The sequence below is a fragment of the Mesocricetus auratus genome, unplaced genomic scaffold, assembly GCF_017639785.1.
Source record: "Mesocricetus auratus isolate SY011 unplaced genomic scaffold, BCM_Maur_2.0 contig_12885_pilon_obj, whole genome shotgun sequence".
In the NCBI taxonomy this organism is placed as follows: Eukaryota; Metazoa; Chordata; class Mammalia; order Rodentia; family Cricetidae; genus Mesocricetus; species Mesocricetus auratus.
In genome coordinates, this window is record NW_024432442.1 from 7,418 (window position 1) to 25,590 (window position 18,173).

At 40.5% G+C, this 18,173-nt stretch overlaps 1 protein-coding gene across 1 annotated transcript; it reads left to right on the plus strand.

Moving 5' to 3' along the window:
* Nucleotides 1–12,008: 12,008 nt before the first annotated feature.
* Nucleotides 12,009–12,988, plus strand: LOC121138348 (olfactory receptor 4K1-like). The gene has a single exon (XM_040741068.1). It carries the CDS (start codon nt 12,038–12,040, stop codon nt 12,971–12,973), a length of 936 nt encoding a protein of 311 aa, XP_040597002.1. The 5' UTR covers nt 12,009–12,037; the 3' UTR covers nt 12,974–12,988.
* The last annotated feature ends 5,185 nt before the right edge of the window (nt 12,989–18,173 follow it).

Sequence of the window (18,173 nt, forward strand, 5' to 3'; positions counted from 1 at the left end):
ACAGACACAGAAAGACATACATGGCATGTGCTCTCTCATAAGTGGATATTAGACATAGAGCGAAGGGTCACCACCCTACAGGCCACAACCACAGAGAAGCTAGGAAACAAGGAGGAGCCTAAGAGACATACATGGATGCCCTGAGAAGGGAAAGAGACAAGATCTCCTGAGTAAATTGGGGGCATGAAGGAGTGGACAGGGAGGTAGGAGAGAGAGGAGGAGAGAAGGGGAGTGGGGAGGAGAACATGAGGAATCAGGAAGGTCGAGTTGGGGGAAGAACAGAGAAGGAGAGGAAGGAAAGGCATACCTTGATAGAGGGAGCCATTACGGGTTTAAGGAGAAACCTGGCACTAGGGAAATTCCCAGGAATCGACAAGGATAATTCCAACTTAGAATGTAAGCAATAGTGGTGAGGCTACCTAAATGACCTTCCCCTATAATGAGACTGATGATTACCTTAAATGCCATCCTAGCACCTTCCTCCAGTAGCTGATAGAAGCAGAAGCAGAGATTCACAGCTAACACTGAGCCAAACTCCTGGAATCCAGTTGTAGAGGAGGACTGGGGAGCAAAGGGGTCAAGGCAATGTTGGGGAAACCCACAGAAACAGCTGACCTGAGCACGTGGGAGCTCATGGACTCCAGAGTGACAGCTGGGGAACCTTCATAAGATCTAACTAGGCCCCCTGAACATGGGTATCTATTCAGGGGCTTGGGAAGTCTATGAGACTGCTGGCAGTGGAACCAGTATTTATCCCTAGTGCATGAACCGGTTTTATGGAGCCCATTCCCTATGGAGGGATACTCTCTCAGCCTAGATACAGGGTGAGTGCCTCAGTCCTGTCCTAAATGATGTGACAGACTTTGATGGTTTCCCATGGGAGGACTACCCTCTCTGAGGAGCGGATGAGGGGGTATTGGAAGATGGTGGGGGAGTGGGAGGATGGGAGGTAGAGGGAACTGGGATTGGTATGTAAAATAAGATTGTTCCTAATTTCAACAAAAAATTAATTGAAAAAGAAATATATACTTTGAATATCCCCAGGGCGGGATACCATGCTTAGTGGCAGTTATAAACCTGGTACATGAGCTAGCTTGTTGGAGCCCATTCCCTGTGATGGGAAGCCACACTCAGTCTTAATGCATGAAGAGGGGCCTGGCCCTGCTCCAGCCTATTGTGTCAGACAATGTTGAGTCTTCATGGGTACCCTTATCCGTGAGGAGGAGCCGAGTAGGGGGTAGGCTAGGGAGGAAGTTGAGGTGTGGTGGGAGGAGGCAAGGGGGTTGGGAGTAGGGGTGGGAAAAAGAACTGTGGTTGGAATGAAAAATAAAATCAAAAAATAAAAAAATGAAGAAGAGTGCATACTGTTGCCAGCTTATTTTAGCAAAGCACATGAATCCTCAAACGTCCATCTGCGCACAAATGCTAACTCCCTCCATATTTATGGCCTTGCACAGACTCCAATCCCTTTGCTTAAATATCAAGACATCAAGGTCATTTCTTAGAAGAAAATTTCAAAATACTACTCATAAGGACCAGAAAGAGAAAGCTGAATACCTTCAACTTATAATGTTGAAGGAGAGAAGCTACTCCCACACGAGGTCTCTCTCTCTCTCTCTCTCTCTCTCTCTCTCTCTCTCTCTCTCTCTCTCTGTCTCTCTCACACACACACATGCTGAAAAATGTGAAGAATGACATATACAATATGGTCTTCTTCACAAGAAAGAATCATGTCATATATTCCAAGATGCCAACCACAGTTACCCCTAGCAAGGAGATCAAGCTAAGAAGGAATAAAATACATTCCTGTCTTTGAATTTACATATCACTTTATTGTTTAAATTTTTATAAGAACTGGCATGAGCATGATTTATGCAAAATATAATTTAAAAATATACTATTTATAGCTACAATACTGTGCGAAACTACTTTCAAGTTATTATTTACCTCACCAACAAAACAGGAAAATTCTTTTTTGTTTAGTTTTTTTTAAATTTTAAATAGCTTGTTTTACATGTCAATCCCAGTTCCCTCTCCCTCCCCTCCTCCTGCACCTCCCCACCATCCCCCCATCCTCCCACCCTATTGCAAATTCCTTCCTCACAGGGGATATCTCCATCATTTCATTCAGGGTAGGGTCCAGGCACTTCCCTAAGAGTCCAGGCAGAGAGAGCAACCCTCTCCGTGTCATGGACACACGATGTCGGTTAGTATTCAAGGGACAAACACTGATCCACTGCTCAGGACCCCATAGGTAGCCCAGGCCTCCTCATTGACTCTCACATTCAGGGGGTCTGGATCAGTCCCATGCTGGCCTCCCAGCTGTTGGTCTGGGGTCCAAGAGCTCTCCCCAAAACAGGAAAATTCTTACCTCCCAAATTTTCAATTCTTTCAATGTTGCTTAGCTCAAAATTCAAATATTCAAGTTTCTTGAGTTTGCCAACATTATCTGAAATACAGATAATACAATTAATTAACCTTCAAGAGAGAAAACTTTCATAACTTATCATGAAAATGACACAGGGTCACATGTGGCTAGCTGCTTCCCAGATCTTTACTATCTTAGTTGGCATTTCTATTACTGTGCTAAATCACCATGACCAAAAGCAGCCTGGGGAGGAAAGTGTGACACTTCAGATAACACTCCAACACTGAAGGAAATCAGGGCAGAATCTCAAGGCATGAAACTGGAGGTAGGAGCTAAAGAGGAAGCCATGGAGGAGCGCTGCCTACTGAGCTCTTCCCCATGGCTGGTGTTACTTGTTATCTTAGACCATGCAGGAGTGGTGCCACCCACCACCCACAGTGATCTAGACCCTCCCAAGCCAATCATCAATCAAGAAAATGCACCAGAGTCTTGCCCACAGGTCAATCTCCTGAAGAAATTTTCTCATCTGAGGTTCCCTCTTCCCAAATGACTCTAGCTTGTGCCAAGTTGACATAAAACTAGACAGCACACTACAACAGACACTAGGTTGCCTGCAACGTTTTCCTCTCTTCTTCCCTTCTTGAGAGCACCAGCGTTTGCTCATGTCTCTACCCGTCTCCAACTCCACTGGGTTATATTCAGGAAAGCTGGACATTGCATAATCCTCAGTATTTCCTGTTCAATTTCAAAGGAACAGAACTCAGGGTTAAACCAACCAGCCCAGGAGCCACCTGCTGGAGGAAAGGACACACATCACAAGTATTCAGTCAGTTAGGCAAAAACTTAATACTCTCTGCCTGTCTCTTTTTCCTACAAGATGGTAACAATATTCTGAATAGTACTGAAGCACATTTTGGACAACCTCCTCTAAGCAATGCTGCTCTCCCAGAGCCTCAGAGATACTATGAATAGCAATCATGATTTCCTGTTATCACAAATAGCACTATTCTGAGTTCATCTAAACTTAAATCAATATATACATATATCCTCATAGATCTGAGAACAGCAACATTAGTCTCAAGTCCACATGTTTTTAAAATGAAACTCTGAAGATTAATTAAGCTTCTGTCAGTAATTAAATTATTCAACTAGCACTAATATTTACAAAGGGTCTTTAGCAACATCTGATCATTCAGTCAACATACCTGGAGGTTTCTGTGTGCCAAGAATCAGGGAAGGCAGAGTGTCTGTTTACATCCTGGACAGACATGCTCGGTCATTCCTGCTAAAATTGCCAGGCAACAGGGGGATACCTGCTTTGCAAAGAGCTCTTTTTCCTGCCCTGGTTATTTGTGCAGCCCTTGGATGTTGGAGTAGCCCAGTGGAAATCCACACAAGAGTCATACAAGAAGAACTTCCTTGGTTAACACCCCAAGAGACAGGGAATCAAACTGGCCCAGAGAAAGACAAAGACTGTAAGTAAAAACTACACAGGCCCTCTCCAGAAGCCTGAAGGGGGTTTGAGAGCTCCAGCCTAAACTACTGTGGGAGCTGTAGTTACCAACTGCCACAGATAGACCCACAGACTTCTGGTTAACCAAATCCCTTCACCCTTGAAAGACGCTTGTGAGCAACCTCACCCTCCATCTTTACAAGGCCCACAGGGGAGTTGTTGGGATAGTGGATCACTGGCGGCTACCCCTGCAGGCCCTGCACTTTGGTGGAAGCCTGGATGGTCATTGGCTCACACTTGCTTCATGGCTAAGCACAACGTCCCTCCCAGGGTCCATCTGTCCCACCCAGTGAGCCAGGGAGCGCTAGGAAAGAAAGGCGGTTGCTTTGTAAATCTCCATCTCGATGGCAGCACAGCATGTCTGGATCCCAGAGAAGCTCTTTTACTTGCTAAATACATGCCTAAGTGACCATGGGTAGAGAAACCTTGAAAATCCCATTATTAGAATTTAAAAGTGTTTAAGAATACTTCAGGAGCAAAAATTTAAGCTTTCTCACAGCTCTGAAAAGGCCTGAAATATTATGCTACTAATTAGTGGCTGTGATGGACCCAGCTGTGGAGATGAAAATTTTGGGATTTCTTTGAGGTCTGTAAAATTATCACTGTTTTTCAAAGAGCCCATAGATAAAAGCTGGCAGTTTTCTCTAACTGCCTTTTCAATTGAACAGTGTGCCAGAGTTTCCAGCTCTTGGTAAGGCAAAGGGCCAAGAATATTTATCTGAGGAAATACATAGTTTTACTAAATCTTCCAAAATCATGCAAACCTGAGATTTTTATAATCCTTGAGCCAATCTTTAATTATTTACAGAGTCAGAGGCACCCATGCTGCTAGGGTTTCTCAGCCTCAGTAACATTCACATTTTGAGCTGGATAATTCTTTGTCCTGTGCAGTTGTGTCCCTGACCTCCTCTGAGTAGGGCCAGGAGCTTCCACACCTCTAACACACACACACAGTCACACACACACACAGTCACACACACACACTCACACACACACTCACACACACAAACACACATACACATTAACACACACACACACTCACACACACACTCACACACACAAACACACACACACAGTCACACACACACACTCACACACACACACACACACACACACACACTCACCTGTCACTACCAAAAACGTCTGAACCTGCTGAGAATCCCTGCACATCCCTCAAAAGTTAACTGTAACCTCAAAGCTGACCCTGTAGTCTGGCGGTGACTCTCTCTATCTCTGCTCACTGCATCCATTTCTCCAATTCTATTCCCTTCCCTCTCCAGTCTCTGCTGCCCAAGACAGCCTGGACTAAGGAGTAACATTAGTAGCATGGCAGTTTTCACCCACTAAACACTTATTTCACTGTAGGCACATTAATCCCTTCAGCACCCCATGCCATCCTGCACCCCTTATTATGAGGTGGTCTTAACACTGTGTATGAGTACCCCAACTCAGTCTTGGCCAGTTTAGCTGATTTCTCTTCACAGGGATCACAAGTAAGTGACTGAGGAAGGCTTCGCAAAAAAGCCTACCTGATGCCAGAGCCTGTGAGTGCTTCTACCATTAAGGCAGAGCTGCTTTAAGAAGAAGTGGGTCCCCTGTGTGGCAGGACCCTATTAAATGGCTCTGTAGACCATCCTTGTACCTGTGACTTAGTTCACTGTTAAGGCAAGGATGGATTCAGGGGACAGGGAAAGAGCTGTTTGTCCAACAGGTAAATTGGGAGAAGAACCTGAGCATGCTAAGTTTCTCCTCCCTCCCTCCCTCCCTCCCTCCCTCCCTCCCTCCCTCCCTCCCTCCCTCCCTCCCTCCCTCCCTCCATCCCTCTCCTCTTCCTCCCTCTTTCTTCCTTTTTTCCTCTCTTCCTTCTATGATGTCCCTGCCAGAGAACACATGACCCGGTTCCCTCCTGTCATAAAGCATGAGACTGCTTGGTTGGGGGAAACTTGTGGGAACTCAGCTTGGTTTACTCAGAAGCCATTCTAGCAAGTCTATCTTCTCACTAGTCTGTGCTGCCATTCTGCAAAGAGCTTTACCAGTTTAATGGTTTCAATAAGAATGGCTGCCACCACAGGCTCATACACTTGAAAACTGATCCTCAGTTGGTGGAACTGTTTGAGAAGGTTGGGAGGGTAAGGAGTAAGGAGGTATGGTCTTGTTGGAGAAGGTGTGCCACTGGGAATGGACTCTGAGGCTTCAAAAGTCCATGCCTTTCCCCCTTTCCCTCCCTCCCTCTCTCTCTCTCTCTCTCTCTCTCTCTCTCTCTCTCTCTCTCTCTCTCTCTCTCTCTCTCTCCTACCCTGGCATCATGCATGTCTACTGGCTACCATACTCCTCACCATGATGGTCATGAACTAATGTTCTGAAACTGTAAGGAAGCCCTCAGTGAATTGTTTCTTCCACAAGTTGCCTTGGTCATGGTGTCTCTTCACAGCATCACAAAAGCAACTGAGATAATCAGTTACAGTGCTAACATTTTGATCTTTGTTCACAGGACTTCTGCATTTACCTGTCAATCCCATTCCAAACTCAAAGCACTTTAAAATACCAAACCCCGTACTCAACAATATGGGGTAACTGGCTAACATAGCCTGTGGTGATGTGACAAGGACATTTAAAAACACACTTATTTTTCAGAGCAAATTTATGTTCATAGGAAAAAATTGATCAAAATTTATAGCTCTCATATACCCCAGTCCTTCCCTACCCAACCCAAAGTTACCGGCCTCAACGCTTCACTGATACTCTGTGCCAGAGTGGTAGACTCATTACAATTGGCAAGCCTACTTTGACCTGTCACCACCCACATATTTACTCTCAGTGTTATATATTCTGCATATCTTGACAAACATACAAGAGCAAGGATCCACCATCATCCTCCAGGCTGTGACTATTTGTTCTTCATTACTTCTAGCTCCTGGAAACCACTGATCTTTTTTGCAGTTTCTGTAACCCTGCTTTTTCCAGAACATCATAGTTGGACTCATGTAGGCTTAGCTTTTTCATATTGGTTGCTTTCCCTCAGTAGGGTTTGTCTATGTGTTTTCATGGTTCAGTACCCATTTATAATGATACTCGATGCTATATAGGGAAAACAATATATTTATTTATCAGAGAAAGAGAGAGAGAGTCGCACAGACCAGGAGTTAGAAGCGTGGCTGGCTTCCAGCAGAAAAAGGGAAGCCCCTTTTCCTTTCACTTCGTTTTATCTACCTTGACCCCGCCCTGTTGGGCGGATAGCTTTGTGGGGTTCACTCCTACACCCATTTCTTTTCAGCTATGAATGATACTTCATTTTATGGACTGACCCACTCATCAACTGAAGGATATCTTGGTTCCTTTCAAGTTTGGGCATCTGTGATTGTTTTAACAAAAAAAATTATTGGTATACATACATGACAAGAATTTTTGAATTCCAACATGATCTCTCCATCTTACAGAGAGATATAAAGCCATGGTAAATGCATGATTCATATTCATCTCCTCTGAAAGCTGACAGGAGATGGTGTGCACACGTAACTCTGTTTCCAGTTCCGTGACAGCATTTCTCTGGGCACCATGGATAGCTACACACAGGAAGGCCTGGGGAATATTCTGAAAGCAGCTACTGAGAGGTGGCTGTGTCTCTTTCCCGGTGGCCTTGTTCAATTATTTCTCAAGGTTCTCCCACTGGAAAGAAACAGGAAACAAATGAATGAGACTTACCAATTTTTCTAATTAGGTTATTTTCAAGATAGAGAATTTTTAAGTCTCCGCATCATTTGTTGATATGTTCCGGTCTATTTCCTGCTGACGCAAGGAGAGTTCCTCCAGGGGAAAAGTGACACAGTCATTGTGCTCAGCATCCTGTCTAATAAGATCTTCAGTGACTGAAAGAAATTTTGCAGCATATTATATCCCCATTTCCATTGTTCAGTGTCGGGTTATTGTATTATTAACAGGGTAGAGTTTCTTTGCAGCTAAGTGTTGAGTCTTTGGGCCCAAGCAATTTTTCACACAGTGAGATCAGACAAATGTTGTTTGCTGTCCACTTCATGGAGTCTGTGCAAAGTCATTATGTGGGGCAAATAAAACAGACACAATGAAACCTTCGGTCTAGTTTATCTCCGTATGTGTAAGATCTATGTAAGTTTTGCTGTCTAGGTGGAGGGAGAATTGACAGTTGACAGCTGTAAGAATGTGAATATAGATTCTCCTGGTGGAACCAGACCAAACTGGTGAGATCCATTATTGGACTGAAGACGGAGCAACTGAGTCACTGACAAAGGACAGAACATAATACATTTCTGCCATCCAATAAGGAAGGCCACTCATCATTTAATCAATAATTGTGCAACTGAGCTTCAGAGAAAGAAAAGGACACCCCAGATTCCAGATCTTGCATTTCAGACTTATAAAGTAACACTTACCTGCTCTATTTCCTGGAGGAATAAAGGAGAGAGAGAGACAGAGACAGAGACAGAGACAGAAAGAGACTATTGATGTGTTGTAATGATTTAGCATCAGTATTCTCACCTCAAATGATCCCTCAAGAAAACACCTCACAGGTGTGTTCAGCTGCTTGCCTTTAACCAATTCCACCTGCAGTAAAGTTAACAACCGAGATTAAGTATTACAGTTTAACCAATAGTTTCTAAAAATAATTCTACTATTTTCTCAAAGAAGATGCTTTATATTTATAACTCTACTGTTTGTCTTAAAACATTTAAGCTTATATTAAAGCTCAATTATTTATTGTTTTAAAATATAAAGCTTCCTGTGGCTTTTGGTGCTGTTTATCATGACAGTAATTTAAAAATTTTCATTTCTTTCTACTTGCACATTTATGATTGACCCTGTAAGATACATTATATCTTATTGTTTCTATCTAGTGTGAATGTTATATATTTTTATTTGTTCATTTGAGCTTTACAGATACTTTATTTTAATGTACATTATTTCTAATTTGTAGTTCACATTCAAGGCCAAATATTCAAGATAGAAAAGAATAGGGAATAAAATTTAAAATGATAAATACTAAATTTACCATTGTGCCTTGTCATTGTTGAATTGCATCAATCCTGCAACTGTTATACACTTATTTCATAAGTGTATCTACTTTGTTTAGAAAAATTCAAATGTAATTATATCATTTCCTCCAGAATATTTTACTTATATTGTACTTTTTATTCAGTGATCATTTCAGATACTGCATTTTTGCCATTTTATATTTTTTAATTTCATTTGACATTCCAACAACAGTTGTCCCTCCCACACTTGCTCTAGCCCCAATATTGAATTTTTAACAGTTAAAATTATTTTATTTCTCTAGCCTTAAATTTGTGTTTTTCCAGTGTCACTCTTTAGCAATTGATGTTTTTGAAGACTACCTGAACATGATTGCTTTAAAAGCAGAAAGAAGTATTTCAATCACATTAAACTGAAAGTAGATTTCATGATAATTTGTAAACATATTTACAGAAATTTAGCAGAAAAAAACTTTAGAAAATTATCTGATTCTTCAGGAACAAGACAGCATGAAACACAGCCAAGATTATATTTACTTGATTATACAGCATGTCTTATTGTTAGTCCACTCTTATTCATTTTAATATATTTCTTGAGTGCATATGTATGTGTGTACTCACAAGGTAAACAGGTGTAAATAGACATAGTAATATAGAATCTGATTTTCAATTTTATTACTTAAAATGAAATATACATCAGAATATTTGGAGATCTGGAAAGCTTATATAAAACACAGTGAAAAGACTTGAGATGTGGAGAAAAACCGGAAAAGCCTAAAATGTTTGAAGAACCATTTTTAAGGGAGGATAGTTTTAGGTGTCTAATGCAAATGATAGAATTAGACAACAAATTTAACTGGCTTTTTTTGAGTAGTGAGCTCCTTTTTAGTGACAGACATTGCCCTAAAGCAATTACAGTCACTTATTGGCAGAAAGTCAGAGGCTGACAAGTCATTTCTCTGGCTGAGTCTGTCAGTGCCAAGAAATCTCTGGATTTCAGATGTATCAATCACCTTATTACAGTAACCAGAAAAAATTACATTTTTTACTCCCATAAAAATTATTTCAGGAAACAAAATTACTATTGCTCAAGGATTACTACATGTCTCTAGAGGCACATTTCTTCCCCAGTTGAAAGGAGCTTTCTGAGATGAGCTATAAATCTCTGTATTATACTGCCTTAGGCTGTTGCAGTTGTGTGGTTGACAACAAGAAGAGCAGAGCCAAGTTAAAATTGTACTACAGATATTTTCAATATGAAGACTCATAGGAGAAGATGAGATGATACATACAAACTAAAGAATACTAAATTTGAATGGAAGTAAAGGAAAGTAAAAGAAGTCAAAACTGTAAGTACTAAATATGGATTATGAGAATATTGTTTACAGACATAATTAATAAATGATTTAATGAAAAAAATCAACAACTGAAAGATGAGCAAAAAGAAGTTGTTGTCTCAGTCTGGTTGGAAACTCCATCCAGCAGAGGGAAAGTCTCTTTGCCCACTTTTCTGTCTTGATGACTTCAGCTGTACTGGTTTTGGGTAATCTTTCAAGGACTTGGGTCAGACAAAATCTGATAAAACAGGGACTTGTATTCTAACATTATCTGATCCTGTATAACCCCTTTCAAGTTTCCTACTTAAAGAGTATTTACCCATTAAATGAACAAATATTTATTGACTATTAAAATTTGCCCTTAATGAAGAATGGAGTTACTAACAAAGTAACACAAAGTTTTGCTTGAAGACTTATAGCAATTAGTGAGACAAATGTTATGAGTTAAAATAAAGACAAAAACAACTGTGCATACCTATTGTTCAGGGTTTGAATGGCATATTTTTTAGGTAATGTTGAAGTAGTAAAGATTTTTATGTAACTAACTTGATCTTTCACCCAAAGTGGTTCTCCTATGAGATACTTAGAAATCTGAAAACACTTCTTTATGAGGTACAGCAGTGGTAGAAATTCATTTAAAAAGTTTACAGGTGTTCTGTGTATGAGGACATAAATTCTATACAATGCCATAATAGAACTCCTTTTGTACTTAAAATTCTAGAAATGAAAATAATTTGAGGGGCATTCAATTCTTTGCTCAATCACATAGCTTACAAGTGGTAAATTTTTACTAATATTCACTGGTGGGAAATTATCTTAGTTATTAGGAAGAAAATGACATGTAACACTGAATCTGAACCATTCTGCTTAGATTTTGAAATTATAGCAGATTGTGGACAGTATTATCCTGTTCCACTGTGTTTGTTAAATGTGAAAGCTAAAAACACTATCAATTAGTAGACACCAAAAAATAGGATTCTTAAAATCAAAGTGACTCGTTTAAAAGATGTTTTTAATTTAGTAGACCTCATCAGGGCCCCCATTTCTTCTCTCCAGTGAGTCCCAGTCATCCTTGTCAAAGCCATCCCATGTCCCCCGCCACCTTCAAGTTGGCAGCCTCTGTCAGTTGACTATTGTTACACAAAGCATGCACCAACACACGTGTGTGCATTTGCACAAATGTGTATAAACTCAATCTTTTGGGTTCACTTTTGGCTGCGTGTATATATGGTTGCAAGACTGAACACTCTACACATTGGTTGAGTCCAGAAAAACACGATGCTAAATAGTTAATATGTTTAAGCACATCATAGTGTTTTCCCCTTCTTCTTGTTCAACCCTCCATCTATTAATTCTTTGTCTTTCCTCACCACTAAATAAACACCGAAATGGAGTTATATTAGTATTTCACATTTTGGTGATGGTAATATTTTCTTGATTTTAGAAAAGAAGGTGAGAAGTTAATAAACTGTTTTTGTCTCCTGCTTTCAAATAGATTCTAAAATATTTAGTTTATTTTTAATTGTTACTCCCAAACTTCTTAAAGTCTTCTGAAGGATTCATCATTAAACTTACAAATATGCTAACCAAAATGCTAAAATAAAGCAAAACCTTAAGATAAAATTTATAAATTGTATTTTTCCTACTCATATCTAATTATACTTATTTCTCACATTTTATTCTATTTATATACATGTATAATTAAATTAACACACTTAAAAGCTCACCATAATTTTCTTTATGAAATAGGTATATTACAATGCCAGTGATGGTAATATTTTCTTGATTTTCATTTAGGTGACTTTACATTGGATACATGGCTCACAGTAATGAATCCACGGTATCTGAGTTTGTGCTTCTGGGACTCTCTAAATCTTGGGGACTTCAGCTTTTACTTTTTACCATCTTCTCTGCCATCTATGTGGCATCAGTCTTGGGCAATGTCATGATTATTGCTATAATTTTCTCTGACTCACATTTGAACTCTCCCATGTACTTCTTACTCAGTAACCTTTCATTCATTGATGTCTGCCAATCTAACTTTGCCACTCCCAAGATGCTTGCAGACTTTTTTGTTGAGCGCAAAACTATTTCCTTTGAGGGTTGCATGACCCAGATATTTCTTCTTCACAGCTTTGTTGGAAGTGAAATGATGTTGCTTGTAGCTATGGGATATGATAGGGTTGTAGCAATATGTAAGCCACTACACTACAATCTAATTATGAATAGGAGGTTATGTATAATGTTTGTGTCTATATCCTGGGCAGTAGGTATTCTTCATTCTGTGAGCCACTTGGCATTTACGGTGAACCTGCCATTCTGTGGTCCCAATGAGGTAGATAGCTTCTTTTGTGATCTTCCCTTGGTGATAAAACTTGCTTGCATGGATACATACAGAATGGAAATTTTGACGTTGGCTAACAGTGGCCTGATATCACTGAGCTGTTTCCTGGCTTTAATCGTCTCCTATATCATCATTTTCGTCACTGTCCGGCATCAGTCCTCCAGCGGGTCATCCAAAGCACTTTCTACACTAACTGCCCACATTACGGTAGTGATTCTTTTCTTTGGGCCTTGTATTTATTTCTACATATGGCCTTTTAGCAGACTGTCTGTGGATAAGTTCCTTTCTGTCTTCTATACTATCTGTACTCCTTTACTGAATCCTGTCATATATTCTCTGAGGAATGAAGATGTTAAGTCAGCCTTGAGGAAACTGAGAAACCGCCATGTAAATCCTGGGAAAAACTAAGGATCTCTTTGAAAGAGTCTCATATTGACTTAAAATGAAGAGCCTCCCGGATATTCTAGAATCATGCAAATTATCTTTGTTTGTGATAAAAATGGTTAAATTATGGAAATGAGCCATCATAAGTTCACTGCTTGTCATATTGGCACACAATCACATCTCCTATGTCATGCTTAATTTCCAAACGAAAGCAATATACACATTATAATTTTGCCCAACATGATATAACTATCCCATGTAAAATCACAAACATGTTGTTATGTGTTTACCTAGGCCATCATTACATCAAATGCAATGTAACTACCCTATGTACAGCTGTAAATGCATTACATATTTTAGAATAGGTAACAATGTCCCTTGAAGGATGTTTTAATATTCTATAATTTAAATATGATAACCACTGATATTCTCTTAACTGATGTTACCTTACATGATAAAGCAGTTGAAGAAAAAGACATAAATATCTGTACAAACACATTCTTAACAGGATATGACAGAATCATGAAAATTATAACCCTCATTCTAAAACAGGTCATAAGCTTTAGGTGGTATTTATAAAAGTACATACCTATAGTACCCATTATTTATTTTCTTCACCCTCAGCAAGCATCTTGGGATGTCTTGGGTTTTTTCCTAGAGGGGGTGAGCCAATCCACTATTCCTGAAGGGTTGGGGCTTTTTGTTAATCTGCTTGGATTAGATTGTTGCAGTCCCCATTGACTTTAATTACAGAATATGTTAACACTAAGAGTTACCTTAAAGATGTCTACAGACACTACAGACACAGTTCTTCCTGCCTCCACTGTGGATAAACAACCCAAATTCTTCTTCATTATTCCTTCTTTAGCCTGTTGGAAGGGCATCAGAATCCCAAAGTGGCCATAGTGAGATTTCAGCTTTTAGTTCAACTAAATATTTGTTGTGTCTTCTGACAGAAGTGCTCTCCTCTCTGGAATGAAAGCTTCTATACCAGCAGAACTTAAGGTCATGGGAACAGGAAACTCAGATTTTCCTGAATCATTCCATTTTGTGCTCACTGATTCCTGGACTCTTGTATCTCAGTGTTAGGGGGAAAATCATACAATTTGTTGGATGATAATTCAAAGCATGCACTTCCTTCTGAAGAACACTGACTAACAACCTTCCAGACTGCTGCCAACAAATTGACTCTACAATTATGTCTTCAAAAGGCCCTTCCATTGTTCTGTCAGGCCACTTGCTTTAGGATGATAGGGAACAAGTAAGACCGGTGGATTCCATGAATGTGAGCACATGATTGCACTTCTCTGACTGTGAAGTGGGTTTCTTGATCAGAAGCAACACTGTGTAGAGTACTATAATGGTGGGTAAGGCATTCTAGAAGTCCAAAACATGATAGTTTTGTCAGAAGCATTATGTGCAGGAGAGGCAAATCTATAACAAAGCTAAGTATTCCCGGAGAATAAAGTGTTGTCCTTTCCATTAAGGAAGCAGTCCAATGTAGTCAACCAGCCACCAGATTCCTGGCTAGTCACCGTAGGAAAATATGTCATATCATGGTTTTAGCATTTGTCCTGGTGTTGATATGGCACTCAGTAGCAGCTGTAGCCATGCCAGACTTGATGAGGGGAAGTCCGTGTTATAGAGCCTATGCATGTCCTCCAAAGAGCCACTTTGATGATGGGCTCATTTGGGCAATTAAGTGGTTGAGGAACCCAGCTGGGCTGACTGTCTACAGAACAGATGATCCTATCTGATTATTGAACTCCTCCTTTGATGAAGTTACCTTTTGATGAGCATTTGCACAGGATACAAGTATCTTCATATCCTTAAGCAATTTGGAGAAATTTATTCACACATGTCTTCTGATTATGCTCTTTCTAAGTCTTTTACCACTCAAACAACCCATTGGCTAAAGCTCACCAATTGGCGAATATTTTCATAACTGGCCATTTCTCTTTCCAAACAAAATATATGACCATGAGTACAACCTGAAGTTCTGACCACAATAAAGATTTTCCTCCATCAGCGTCTTTCAGGGTTATCCCAGAAAGGGATGGTAATACTTCAGCTGTCCACTCTGGGTGGTGTTTGCATAATGTGCAGAACAAACCAGGCCCTGGTCTTCTCTACCTCAGTCAACTGACTATGGAGCACACACTACGGTGCTCTAGGAGCATGCTTGGGGACAGAAGGCATTGTAACAAGAGGAGAAGCGGTATTTGGATAACTTCTTCATACAACTTGCTTGTGCCTTTAAGAACTTCTCATACCCCATCACCCAGAAACCATTTCTATTCGATAATGTACTGCTGCTGACACAAATTACTTTGTGGCCTTTAGGGTCAGAGATTATCAGTAGAAGGAATATGTTATAATTCTAATACTGTAGAAGGAATAGTTCTGTATGTCCTATACCACTGAACGTAGTAGGTCTCTGAAATTTGGTTGGATTTATTTCTCATCCTCTTGTGAGTATACATGTTGTCAACAAGCCCAAAGTAATTGCTACCTCACACCCACTTGGTCAATTAGCAAAATGTTATTGACAAAGTGGGCCAGTGTGACATTTTGTGAAAGAGACAATCAAGAACACTTCAAACTAAGTCACTACAAAGGAATGAAGAATTAAAAATGTCTCTGAGGTAAAACTGCAAAGATATACTGCTGGCCTTGTCAACTGAAATCAAGCAAGTTGCTTCTGGTGGTCCTTACAGACAGATAACAAAACCAAAATCATTTGCTACATCAGTTGCTGCATACTACCTGCCAGTATGTGTTAAGCTGCTCTAGGAGGTACACACATCAGGTCCAGGGACTGCAGCCAGAGCCTCTACTTGAATGTGCTCTCCCCAGTCAACTGTCTTCTTCATGTCACATCTGTCTTCCGTAACTGTGAGATAGGAACGTTAAAGGGAGATGTGGCAAGAAACATCAGCACCTGAAAGTTTCAAGCCCTTGTGGGTGGCACTAATTTCTGCTGTTCCCCCAAGACTATGATATTTTCTTTGGTTCATCATTTTCCCTGGTAGAGGCAACTCCAATGGCTTCCATTTCACCTTTGTGACTGTAGTGTCCCTCACTATACAAGTCGGGGAACCAAACTGTGAATTCTCCTGACTTCTCCACATATCTTTCCCAAATACACATTCTGGAACTGGGGCAGTAACTGCACATTGGGTTCAAGAACCGCTGGACCTACTGTGAGCTGGGATTTGGACGGAACCCCATTAACTATCGGACCTCCATACGTTCCTACTGTAACTGGAGGGCCAGATGCTTCTTTGAGTCCTCCTGGAATCATTGTCAATTCTGAACCAGCATCCAATAGAGCCACAAAAGTCTGATTGTTTCCTTTCCCCTAGGGGACGGTTGCCCTCATAAGAAGCTGTAGGTCACTATGAGGAAGGATGAGAGAAAGACTAAAAGTAAAACTCTTAGGTATTTTAGCAAATTCCCTTCATTCAAAGGTTTTTGAACTCAAGTCAAAAAATCAGTCTACAGTTTGAAATTATCTCTTGCCAAGGATCCAAGGTAACCCCTTTGCCATTTTTTAGGGGGCAGTTCTTCTTATTTGCAGACCAAACAAAAATCCAGTAAGCTTGTTATTTCATGCCTGGAAGTAACATGACTGCCAGTTCCATAGGCAGCCAAGGTTTACCTCAGACTGGCAGCAGACTTGGTAGTGTAAGAGTCACCCAGTTGCTACTGGTTTTGAAGGCATGAAGGAGTATTGGAGAGCAGCTGAGGCTTGGCACTTTGAGAGACCATTGGTGACGATACATTCTCAGTGGCAGTTGAAGGCCCAGGTTCGAAGGGACCATGAAGACAACTAAGGCTTGGCACCATGAAAAGAACCTGGGAGAGACTATTGGTGACAACACAGCTCAGTCAGTTGCAGCAGAAGACCCCTACATTTTGGAGATGCCAGTATCATGGGATGACCATACAAAGAGCAGTTTCTGGGAGTGGAACCTGCCAGAACTTGGAAGACAAGCTGTGTATGCTACAGAGGGCAGAGCCCGAGAAGTGACAAAAACCTTTTGGGGAAGCCCAGAAGATCTTAAGTGAATCCCAGATATTAGAACTCGTTTTGATCTGATAGGGACTCTGCCCTGGTATTTATTTCTCTGTTCGAGTAAGAAAATAGTTAGCTTATTTTTTATTTCTCAGGACTCTACATTTAAAAGACTGAACTTTTAAAGAGAAGATAGGTCTTAAAAGAGAGTTTGGATTTTTAAAGAGGTTGAACTTTGAAAGTATTTGAATTTGTAAAGACTTTGGGAATTTTTAAGTTTGGAAATATTTCACATTGTGTTATCGATATGTTATCTTGGGGACTAGTAAGAAAAGAAAGGTTGTGGCTTAACAGCGATGTGTTTGTGAGTCAAGTTCACAAGGACTCAATGGTGCTAGATAGTTTCAGGTCAACTTGACACAAGCTAAAGTCATCTGAGAGGAGGGAGACTCTGTTAAAATAATGGTCCCAAGCCAGGTGGTGAGAGGCCCTCCTGCTGGACCTCTGGCCAAAAGGAAGTTCACTGGTTGGGCTTCTCTGATCCTGCAGGTTTTTATCCCAACATCTGACTCCTAAGTCTTTATCGGTAACTAGAATGGTAGAGATTTAATTAAAAACTATGTTTTGCAGCAGCAGCAGAGCTGGTGCTGGTGGGCCTGTAATTCCTGCCAGGTCATGACCTGAGCAGTGGAGCACTGACCACGAGGCCACGGAGCCACAGATCATAGTTAAAGTTTTATCAGTAGATTCAGCGGCAGACACTAAGCTGATGGAAAAACAACAGAGGGCAAATAAAGAAACTAGCAATTAGGCTATTTTTCAGCCAAGGCAATCACTTGTAGGGAAAGAAAGGAAAAGCTTCTTGTAAGACAATGTGTTTTATGTCTCAAGCTATCAAATAGTCCTGGAGCCCCAAAATTCCTTATTCCAATCCTGGAGTTAGTTAGTGTTGTCTTGAAATTTTAAACAGAAAACTATAGCATTGTAGATGAAATGGGAAGATTTCTCTTGGTTCTCCATATAGCCTCAAAAAAAATACTTCTACAGAGTATAACAGAGAACGACGTCAATGGAAACACGCAGCAGAGAGAGAGAGAGACAGAGACAGAGACAGAGAGACAGAGAGACAGAGAGAGAGACAGAGACAGAGAGAGAGACAGAGACAGAGAGAGAGACAGAGAGAGAGACAGAGAAAGAGAGAGACAG

What these genes read in the sequence shown, in the direction of transcription:
- LOC121138348 (XM_040741068.1), top strand. Translation starts at nt 12,038, where the DNA reads ATGGCTCACAGTAATGAATCCACGGTATCTGAGTTTGTGCTTCTGGGA.